Below are 12,124 nucleotides of genomic sequence, written 5' to 3'. Positions count from 1 at the left end.
CCAGCGGCGCTGCTACGGTCACGGGCGCCGCTAAATTTGGTGCCGCTACACCCACGTGCGCGAGGACGCTATTTTGTGCGCCTGATACCCCCTCAACCACATCCTCCATATACATTTCCCCGAGGTCCTGGGTCGATTCTACTCCGTCTATCTCTCCCACCGACATCCCGTCACCTTTACCAGCCATGGCGCGATTTCAAAATTCGGGTTTTGCTTTAAAACAACACAAATTTCCAGCAGCTTGTAATTTTGAGCGCGTTAAGCGCGCTTCGGGTCCGATCCCACACTTCTGACACCAATTGTTACCGTACACGGTTAAGGATGTTGTTTGCCGAGCGAAGGCTCCGCGACCGAACAGTTGTTCCCCGACTAAACCCGATTCACCCAAACGTTGGCCGTATCGCGCCACAGATATTCAATGGGGAAAAGACTAAGACGACGAATGCAAAGAGGAAGAAGAAGACGAGAAAAGGGTTGAAAATACTACTAAATTTATTTACTATTTACAGGCTCAAAATAACCAAGGAGAAGGAAAGATAAGAAAATAATATACAGAAGCTTTTAGAGACACAGGGAAAATACTAGCTTATACAGACTTAATTACCTACCCAGGACAGAACAAACAAAGACGACTCACACGGGGAATGATGATAGGAATTGGCTGGAAGAAGAGGAAAGTCCAATTTGTTCGGCAGCACGAATCGGCGTGTTCGGCAGCCGCCGTCCCTTCGCGGCCCTGCTCCAAACTGCCGTCCAGGCCCCAAACGGCTGTCGAGTCTTGTTGCTGCTGTAGACGCTGCTGCTGGCGAGCAAGGTGACGAATAGCAGGCTTTGTGCTTCCCTGGATGATCTTCTGCTGTTGGACCTCACGACTCAGCCCTGCTCTGATGACCCAGCTCTTTCCTGTCCACCTCACCACGCAGCTCAGCTCAGCCTTTCAGCTCATCTCTTGGACTCATCTGCTTGTCTCCTTGGGGAGCGTCCCGCGGCGGGTTATATAGGCCCCGCCCTTCACCCTTTGCGAACCTCCCCCAAGCATTCTCTCTCCGCCCTCTCAAGCCAAACCCCTCGTTCTGGGTTGGATGAGCGGGGCCGACTTACTCCTCCCCTCTATGACGAGGTGGAGACCCGCCTTTCTTCCCCAACCCTGCCTCGTGGTCAATGGCGGCTTTGGAGGGGATGTAATTGCCAAATTGAGGCTTGGCCATTACGAAAGGGGAAATGGAGGTTTTTGGGAATGGGAATGAAGGGAATCTATCTCTTTTACTCGGTGCAATGGAGTGTCATGTTAATGGACGACAAGGCCTTACCCTAAAACACATAATAAGGATATAAACTGCTGAACAAGGGTTTTATCGGGTCCTGCAATGTGGTGTTTCATGGAATAACTACCGGGACGCCCTTTTTACTTTTACACAACACTGGAGGCAGGAGGGACAGAATAAACAATAATAATAATAAAGCACACAATAAAAAAATACAGTCCTCATATCCGCAACAATATATATATATATATATATATATATATATATATATATATAGATATATATATATATATATATCTAAAACACAGTTTGTGTGTGTGTGTGTGTGTGTGTGTAATGTTACCGAAAGACTCCTAAACGGAGAGGCTCACGTGTTTGATATTTGGCAAAGACATGGCCATTGAGCCTGGGAAGGACATGGCCTACCTCAAAATATTTGACGAGATCCATATTTTTTATTCATATTTACCTCAGCGCATTTCAGCGAGGAACATTATACACGGAATCTCAGCCGGTGCCAGAGCAGCTCGCTGATTCGCTCAGAGCGATCACGTGATGTTCCATCCCTGCCGCCAGACCATTGAACTGAAAATATATAGAATGACCATTGCCATTCACACCACATAGGTGGAGATGCAGCTACCGGGCGCCATCTTGGTTGGCACTCGATGCTGGGCGATGGTGATTTCCGTCACACGTTTGCACGTAATTCAGAGCGAAAAGCGATTCCGTTGTTTCACCTTTCATGCGATCGTGTTTTGTGTCGATTTTTGTCAATTTTGTGCGATATGAATTAAACGTCTTTGAAACAGCTGTGAAACGTCTTTCCACAACCCTTCCGTAACCGATTGGAGCAGTTTATTTCCGCACAAAATGGCATTTTAACAGTTGTCTGGCTTTTAAATTCTGGGACACGTTCAAAACAAACGTGATCTGCGAAGCGAGTTGGTCGAGTCGTGCTAACCAAGATGGCGACACGTGGCTTCACTTTTCACGGAGTACGAGCGTTCTATATATTTTCAATTCAGTGCACCAGACTCGCTCAGGTACTTGATTTGTGGCATAGACATGGCCATTGGGCCTTCATGGTGTAATTTGTGCGAGGCTTTTGTCCGAGTGAGCTTGAGTCGAGAGGGCGAATGTACGGGTTGGGAATGTACGGGTCTCCCTTCCCCCGCCCGGCAACGCCGGTACTGGAGGGCGTCACAGGATCGGTGAGTCTCCAAAATCCACTTTGTGCTGTTGTTGCGAAGATACAGGACGATGTCGCAATTGTTGTGCTGCTTTCCTACCATGAGAACTACAACGTCATTGTTGACTGGCCCTCCCCTTCCCTCCCCCTTCCCCCTCCATCCTCCCCTCCCCCCTCCCCTCCCACCCCTTACACTTCCCCCCCTCCCCCTCCCGCCTTTTCCCCTCCACCCCCCATCCCCCCCGTTCCCCTTCCCCCTCCCCCTCCCCGCAATGCCGGGTACTTCTGCTATACATACACACACACACACACTCTCACACACACACCTCCTTTTACAAATACAGTCACGTGAAAAAGTAAGTACACCCCATGTAAAGTTTTGACTTTTTCAACATATTTCAACGTACAGCTATTTGATCTTCATTTCAACAATATTGATCGATAAAGGTGATATAATATAACAAATGTCATGAAACATTTACATTTTGTAGTCCATTGTATAATTTAAATAAATATAAATGCAAATTTCGCATGTGGAAAAAGTAAGTACACCCTTGGCTCTAATAGGTGGTATTGCCCCCTTTGACAGAAACAACCTCAAGTAGGCATTTCTTATAACTGTCTACCAGTCTCTGACATCGACTGGGAGAAATTTTTGCCCACTCCTCCATGCAGAATTCTTTCAGCTGTGCGATGTTTGAGGGGTTTCTTGCATGCACAGCTCGTTTCAAATCCCCCCACAACATCTCGATGGGATTTAGATCCGGGCTTTGACTTGGCCATTCCAGAATGCTCCATTTCTTTCTTTTCAGCCATTCCTTGGTGGATTTACTGGTATGTTTAGGGTCATTGTCATGTTGCAAGGTCCACCTTCGGTTGAGCTTCAACTTTCCAACAGATGGCCTCACATTATCCTCAAGCACCCTCTGGTACAATGAAGAATTCATAGTGGATTCTATGATGGTGAGCTGCCCAGGCCCTGATGCAGCAAAGCTGCCCCAAACCATAATATTTCCACCACCATGCTTTACAGTTGGTATCAGGTTCTTGTGGTCAAATGCTGTCTTTGGTTTTCGCCAAACATGTCCTCTGGTACTGTGGCCAAATAGCTCTACCTTTGACTCATCTGTCCAGAGCACATTGTTCCAGAAGTGCTGGTCCTTGCCTCGGTGTTCATTGGCAAACTTTAGTCTTGCCCTGATGTTCTTTCTCGATAGCATTGGCTTCCTCCTGGCACACCTCCCATGTAGATCAAATTTGTGCAGCCTCTTTCTAATGGTAGACTCGTGCACTTTGACATCAACAGTGGCAAGAGCTACCTGTAGGTCCCGTGATGACATTCTGGGGTTCTTAGAGACTTCTTTGAGCATCTTGCGGCCTGCTCTCGGGCTGAACTTGCTGGGGCGGCCTGGCCTGAATAAGTTGGCAGTTCTTTGGAAACTTCTCCACTTGTTGATGATCTTCCGGACAGTCGAATGATTGATTTCAAATTGTTTGGAGATATTTTTAAATCCCTTCCCGGACTCGTAGGCATCTATAACCTTCTTTCTGAAGGCCTCAGAGAGCTCTTTTGATCTAGGCATGGTGACGCCGCACACTTCAACAACAGAGCAACCCAAACTAAATGTATGAGGTTTAAATAAGACAGGCTTCTCCAAAATCCTCTCTCACGATGTTCTAATCATTTGCACCTGAGCTGGTGCACCTGATTCTAATTTTAGGTATTTGAAGTAGTGATAAATGTAGAGGTGTACTTACTTTTTCCACATGCAAAATTTGCATTTATGTTTATTTAAATTATACAATGGACGACAAAATGTAAATGTTTCATGATATGTTATATTATATCACCTTTATCTATCAATATTATTGAAATGAAGATCAAGCAGCTGTATGATGAAATATGTTGAAAAAGTCAAAACTTTACATGGGGTGTACTTACTTTTTCACATGACTGTAGATGCAAAAACTAAAATATTTTCAAGTGTTTATGCGTTTATGTCATTCTTTCACATCCAAAACCGTAGCACTTAAAGGCCCCAAACTTTGGGTATCAGTACTTCAGAATCTAGGCAAGATTTTAGGTTAACACAAGTCTGCCTTTACATCTGTTTTGAGGACACCAAAGGCCACGATGTCGTGTATGTTGGGATGTGGGGTCAAACAGTGCTGCCGCACACACAGGCAAAAGGTAACCACAATGAGGTAAATAACTCAATGGATTATCAATGTCTAACATGCCCCAAAACCACCACTGGGAAATATTATTTACCATGTGGCCACCTAATTATTTATCATGTCGTTGAAGGTTCACGGCCCACAAGTGCTCACCATATTACGTTGGTCCTGCAGACTCCGCAAATCATGCTGGTACAGTTCTGCTGCAAATTCATGCACAGCAGGTAGATCTGCTTCAGCTTGCATTAGGCCTCGGACAGTCTCTTTAGCGTTGCCTTGTCGAATACACCGGTTGATCAAACGCAAAGATTTTTGCTCTGAGAAACAAACAGCACATCAACATGAAAGTTCTTCACACCCAAAACCAACTGGAATAATTTTATAGAATAGTATTACATCTACATAAACATTGTATGTGTGTGTGTGTATATATATATCTTTCTGAAGGCCTCAGAGAGCTCTTTTGATCTAGGCATGGCGACGCCACACACTTCAACAACAAAGAGCAAACCAAACTAAATGTCTGAGGTTTAAATAAGACGGGTTCCTCCAAGATCCTCTCTAACGATGTTCTAATCATTTGCACCTGAGCTGGTGCACCTGTTTCTAATTTTAGGCATTTGAAGTAGTGATAAATGTAAGGGTGTACTTACTTTTTCCACATGCGAAATTTGCATTTATGTTTATTTAAATTATACAATGGACTACAAAATGTAAATGTTTCATGATATTTGTTATATTATATCACCTTTATCTATCAATATTGTTGAAATGAAGATCAAATAGCTGTATGTTGAAATATGTTGAAAAAGTCCAAACTTTACATGCTTTGAAATCAGCCAACATCACCGCTTTGCACAAAAAAGGTGCAAAAACAGATCCCAGCAACTACAGACCAATCAGCCTTCTCCCAATTATCAGCAAAGTCATGGAATCCATCATTGCTTCAGATATGAAATCTTTCCTCTTCTCCAATGGCTTGATCTCTGATCATCAATTTTGTTTCAGACCTGGTCACTCTACTCTGGACATGCTGCTTCTGCTTTCTCAACAATGGATGGAGGTCCTCAACGCCAAACAGGAAATTAGAGCCGTCTCCCTTGACATTTCACGTGCCTTCGATACGGTCTGGCACCCTGCTCTGCTCACCAAACTCTCCTCCTTTGGTATCCATGGAAATCTCCACGCATGGCTGGCGGACTTCCTCTCTGGTCGTAGTCAACGTGTGGCCCTGAATGGGTTTCTCTCATCTCCTCTTCCTGTTCAGGTTGGAGTTCCCCAAGGTAGTGTTCTGGGCCCTGTGCTTTTTCTGGTCTTCATCAATGATCTCTCCGACTCTCTTGAAAATCCTCTCTATCTCTTTGCTGACGACTCTACTCTCTGTCGCTCCATTCCTCATCCCTCAGATCGGCAGTCTGCAGCCTCCTCACTCTCTGCAGACCTGGACAAAATCACAGACTGGGCAAACAAATGGAACATGTCTTTCAATCCTGATAAATCTCACACTCTTACGATGTCTCTCCGAAAAGACCGACTGGAAAACCCTCCCATCCACTTTCTGAATAATCCTCTCCAAGAAGTTCTGTCACTCAAGCTTTTGGGTCTCACTATTTGCCATGATCTTTCCTGGGAAAACCACATTTCAAATCTGGCCTCCAAAGCCAGTCGCTGACTGGGCATCCTCCGTCGTGCGAAGTCCTTCCTTGGCACACCTGAGCGCCTCACCACATACAAGGCTTTCATCCGCAGCTCTATGGAATACTGACTGCTCTCCCCTCTGGTCTGCTGCTCCTGCCTCACACCTAGCCCGTCTTCACGCTGTTGAAACCAAAGCATTCAGAATCATTGGAATCTCCCGCGATGAAGCTAACTCCAAGGGCCTTTCACTCACTCACCGCAGGCAGGTTGGTGGTCTTTCCGTCTTCTACCGACTCCTCTCTGGCCTTGCCCCCCCAGCCCTCCCTGGGCTCTGTCCCCCAAATATTCCCACAGGTCGCACAAGATCTGCCTGCAACCCTCTTATGGTTAAACTGCCAAAATCAAGACTTTCTGCTCACCTTCACTCCTTCATTCCTCTTTTCTCCCACCTCTGGAACAAACTCCCTCACTCTCTTCAATCCCACTCCACCCTCCAGGTCTTAAAAACAGCTGTTCACCACCATCTCTTATCCTCCCCCATCCAAAACCTTGATATTTTCTACCCCCGCTAATTTCGGTCCCCTTGTGTTTTATACTTCTCCCACCCCCCCCCCCCCCCCTTCCCACACCTCCTGCCCCCAAGCCCTCTCCCTCCCACACTTCTCCCTGCTCTCAAATGTTGTGGTTGTGTGCTTCCCCTTCTCTCCCCATCTTGTCTTCCGCTCCCTCTTTTTGTATATTTTGTTTGTCTGGTTGATTTGTTTGTGAAATAAATGTTAGCTCTTTCACGAGCCTCGATTCAGTATACAAAAAAAAATATATATATATATATAAAACACAATGTGTGTGTGTGTGTGTGTGTGTGTGTGTGTGTGTGTGTGTGTGTGTGTGTGTGTGTGTGTGTGTGTGCGTTCGGTGGATAAACTATGTTTGAGGTTTACAATTTAAATAAAGTTGAATATGGGATGTTGTAAAATTAACATCATTTACAGCAATCCTTTAAATTATTTATATTTAAGCTTAAGAACAACCGATACTGTACAATTAATTGTGTGTGTGTGTGTGTGTGTGTGTGTGTGTGTGTGTGTGTGTGTGTGTGTGTGTGTGTGTGTGTGTGTGTGTGTGTGTGTGTGTGTGTGCGCGAATAAAAGAGATATATATAATTTTGAGGAACAGAAATGAAAAAATGAGATGTGTGTGTGTGTGTGTCTGTCCCCTTTCACAAGGGTAGGTTTTAAAGGCTTTGAGTCGTGCTCTCGTAGGGATTTGAGTGGGGGGGGGGGGGGGGGGGTTAATGGGCAATCTTTGAACACGACTGTGTCCACCGGTTAAAAGACCCAAAAGACCCCAAAGACGCCGAAGACCCAATGGACCCCAAACACCCAAATTACCCTGTAGACTGTTAAAGACACAAAAGACCATGAAGACTCAGAAGACCCCAAGGACCCAGAAGACCTCAATGACTCTGAAGGTCCAAAATACCCCAAATACCCAAACGACTGAAAATACCCTGAAGAACCAATGGACCCAAAATAACCAAAAAACTCTGAAGACCCAAAAGACCCCAAGGATCCAAATGACAAATAGGACCCAAAAGACCCCACAGACTCAGAAGACACCTAAGACGCCGAAGACCCAATGGACCCCAAACACCCAAATTACCCCAAAAGACCCAATGACCCAAAAGACCGAAAAGACCCTGAAGACGGTTAGACCCAAAAGACCCCAAAGACGCCGAAGACCCAATGGACCCCAAACACCCAAATTACCCCAAAAGACCCAATGACCCAAAAGACCGAAAAGACCCTGAAGACGGTTAGACCCAAAAGACCATGAAGACCCAAAATACCCCAAAAACCCGAAAGACCCAAAGGACTGAAAAGAACCTGAAACCCAATGGACTTCAAAGACCCAAAAGAGCCAGAGGATCCAAAATGGAAGCCTCTCAGTGAAAGACACATGATAGCCCGCTAGGAGTTTGCAAAAAAGCATCTAAAGGACTCTCAGACTGTGAGAAACAAGATTCTGTGGTCTGATGAAACCAAGATTGAAATGTTTGGCTTCCGTCTGGCCACTCTGCCATAATAGCCCAGATCGGTGGAGTGTTGCAGTGATGGTTGTCCTTCTGGAAGTTTCTCCCATCTCCACACGGGATCTCTGGAGCTCAGCCAGAGTGACCATCGGGTTCTTGGTCACCTCTCTTACCGAGGCCCTTCTCCCCCGATTGCTCAGTTTGGCCGGGCGGCCAGCTCTAGGAAGAGTCCTGGTTGTTCCAAACTTCTTCCATTTAAGAATTATGGAGGCCATTGTGCTCTTGGGAACCTTCAATACAGCAGAATATATTTTGTAGGCTTCCCCTGATCTGTGCCTCGACACAATCCTGTCTCTGAGCTCTGCAGGCAGTTCCTCGGACCTCATGGCTTGGTTTTTGCTCTGATATGCATTGTCAGCTGTGAGACCTTATATAGGCAGGTGTGTGCCTTTCCAAATCATGTCCAATCAATTGAATTTACCACAGGTGGACTCCAATCAAGGTGTAGAAATATCTCAAAGATGATCAAGAGAAATGGGAGGCACCTGAGCTAAATTTCAAGTGTCAAAGCAAAGGGTATGAATACTTATGTAAATGTGATATTTCAGTTTTATTCTTTTTAATAAATTTGCAAAACTTTCTAAAATCCTGTTTTCTCTTTGTTATTATGGGGTATTGAGTGTGGATTGATGAGGGAAAACATGAATTTAAACGATTTCAGCATAAGGCTGCAACATAACAAAATGTGAAAAAGGTGAAGGGGTCTGAATACTTTCTGAATGCACTGTACGTCCCTATGATGTCTACTAAATAAAGATGATACAAGCACACCTGACACTTGGCCCAGACTTCAGATATTGGCATGCTTACGTGGCTGTACCGTCAAAAACTGTTCCAACCTGTCATTTTTGACGGGCATTATACAGGTATATATATATATATATATATATATACACACACAATATGATCGAGGTTAAGGTAGGGCATGAGCTTGGTGCCATTCAACCTCACCCCTTATGAAGGGAAAAGCTTTGAAATATCTATATATATATATGAAGAAGATGAGCTTTGAAATCAATAAAATTTAAATAAACAAAGTAAATAATGAAAAAACAAAAGTGTTGAAAAAGACTTCATTGAAATGACTTGTATTACTTCAAGGTACCAGCACCATGTTACTGTCCAGAAAGTTAATTTGTTTAACAGATGGTTAGTGCATAGGAAGAGGCACAGGGTGGTATGCTCGTCAATGCAGAATAAACTATTGGCCTTTAGGCCTCAAACAAAATCCCAAAGGTGCCATATTGAGCAAGGCCTCAAAAGTTACTTGATTACTCCAAGATGTACAAAACGTTCACAGGAAGGGAGAGACTCACTCGACTCATCCCGCCATGCTTCACTGTTGGCTGCCATGACAACAGCCTGCAACTCTTCTTTGTTCAGTGGCTCCAGGGAATCTGTCTTCTACATCATGTACAACACAAGGCAGAGAAGTAATCACAAATATCAGAAAACAAATGTTACAATACGAGATTTGGCAAGAATAACAATTGTAAATTTTGAAGTAGAGCAGGTGCCATTTAACCTGAGGATGCTGTGTCAAGAATAAATTGAGTGAGTACCATCCAAGCCTGAGATGTTCAACTGCTACTTCTAAGAATTCTCTAAATATATTTATGATTAAAATCTGAAAAGCCACTTCAAAATTGTGAAAGTATTATGCTGAAAGAAAGTTGTATTGCTTTTCATCCCCAGTGACTAAATACAAAAACTATATTGCTGGCAGGATGGCTTAGACTTAGAGGTAAGTCGTCCCTCGGTTAGATGTTAAACTGGGTGTCCCATCTGCCAACATTATTTGGTGGAAGACAAAGATCCCACTGTGTCCTTCGTGAAGAGCAGGTGAGCTATCCCCATCAACCTGAACAAATTCCAAATTTGTGTTCCAACCTACAGGGGGCACACTGTATCAGCATCACTACTGCAATCCCCAGCAAAGGATGCTACTCGCAGCAATGTACTGCATATGAAAGAAGAAGAAATCTATATAATCACAAGTGTGACAAGAATGTGGCCTGCTGAGCATTCCCAAACCAAGCACACAGTCCACTATGCCATGAGAATGCTCAATCTTACCTGCAGAAGTATATGAACATAGGATATGGGATTTGAACTTCAGAACTCAGGATCAAATCCAATATACTGTTACGGGTCGCGGACAAGATGTTACTTTGGGCCGAGCGGATGGTCAACCGCGACCGTTACAGGATCCCCGATTAGCCCGACTCCCCCAACGTTGACCAAATCGCGCCACAGATATTCAATATGGAAACCTCTAAAGCGACCGAAAGAGACGGAAGAGAGAAGAAGACAGAGTTCGGAGGAATAACAGGATTTATTATACACACAAGCAAAAAGAAGGAGCGATCAAAGTTATTTACAAGCAATGGATGGAAGAAGCAGTCACACAGTGAATCGTTAACTTATCTATGCAGTTTACTTAACCCCAGGACAACGATTAAGACAGACGACGTTCACACTTACACGGGGGAAATTGCAGGCAGGAATGACGGAGGTGGGTTGCTGGAGAGGGAGGCAGGGTCAGGTCCCTGCAACCGGCAGGGCTGGAGGTAGCAGCTCCCACTCTTCGCGTTTTTGGCGGGAAAACCCTCGGTCGCGTCGACGCTGCTGATGCTGTGGACGTCACGCGCTGGCTCGGTCACACCTGCTCCTCTCCTTCTGGTGGAGCCGTCTCCCTCCTCTCAGCGCGTCTCTCCAAAGCTTGTTCCATCTCCAAGTACCTCTCCTTTTTGGAGCGTCTCTCATCTCTCATCTCACAGCTCATCTCTCCTCTCACAGCTCATCTCTCATCTCATCTCCCGAAGCAGTCCCTTCCAGTCGCTTTTATTACTCGGGTCGGAATCAAGCCGCCGGCTGCGAGGGCACGCCTACCGGGTCGCTCACCGCGGTGCTGGTTGGCTGTTAGGGCTGTCCGATTTCCCCTTTGATCATGACGACGTGCCACGCCCGTGAGTTGGCGGCTCCTACCCCCCTCTTCTCCGAGATTAGCACATGGGTAATGGCGGCTTGCGGGATTGAACACCACTCGCACCGCTTTTGAAAGGAACTTTGGAGAGCGGAGATGATTGGGGAAATTGAAAGGGGCCTACGCTTATTTCGTTTGATGCAATGCAGAGTCAATCTAGTGGGAAACACATATTTAGCCTACATAGAATAAGGAAATAAGCTATTTAAAAAGATATATCGTGGCCTGTGTGTAAGTTTCATGGAATTAACTAGGGGGACGTCCTTCAACCTTATTTACTCTACGAGGGTCAGTTAAAACACAGCAAACCAGTTCTCACATTCTTTACACTTTCCAAATTCGTTACAATACTATGCTCATTTGTTGATTATCTACCAATGCTGTTGTATTATTGTTAAAGTAAAATGACCTGTCTAAATGTTGTTGTCCAACATAAATGCACAAGCTCAATGTATAGGTAGTGGACAAAAGATGGAAACACCTAGGTAAATGAGGAACACCAAGCAACAGCTTCCACACAGGCTTGTGGCCCATGTGTCAATTAAGCAAATAACATCCCAGGATGCTTAGTGTCATGTGTAAAATGCTGCACAGGTCTGGTTGCCCATAAATGTGGCTAGCATGGCCGCAAGAGGAGACTCCTAATGCCCCCCCCCCCCCTCCCCACAGACCACATGTAGTCGCCCAATGGTTTGATGAGCATGATACTGATGTTATCCATATCTCATGGCCTTCTCAGTACCCAGATCTAAAGCCAATACAGCATTTATGGG

At 45.1% G+C, this 12,124-nt stretch overlaps 1 protein-coding gene across 1 annotated transcript in view; it reads right to left on the bottom strand.

Moving 5' to 3' along the window:
- The window catches only part of IQGAP2 (IQ motif containing GTPase activating protein 2), a 151,841-nt gene that overhangs the window by 99,717 nt on the left and 40,000 nt on the right, over positions 1 to 12,124 (bottom strand). Inside the window, 2 exon segments of the mRNA XM_078781856.1 lie at positions 4,789 to 4,952; positions 9,682 to 9,769. Coding sequence (XP_078637982.1) covers positions 4,789 to 4,952; positions 9,682 to 9,769 — 252 coding nt within the window.

The sequence above is a fragment of the Myxine glutinosa genome, chromosome 7, assembly GCF_964187855.1.
Source record: "Myxine glutinosa chromosome 7, kmMyxGlut1.1, whole genome shotgun sequence".
NCBI classification, from domain to species: domain Eukaryota; kingdom Metazoa; phylum Chordata; class Myxini; order Myxiniformes; family Myxinidae; genus Myxine; species Myxine glutinosa.
This window is presented reverse-complemented; position numbering and strand designations above follow the sequence as displayed.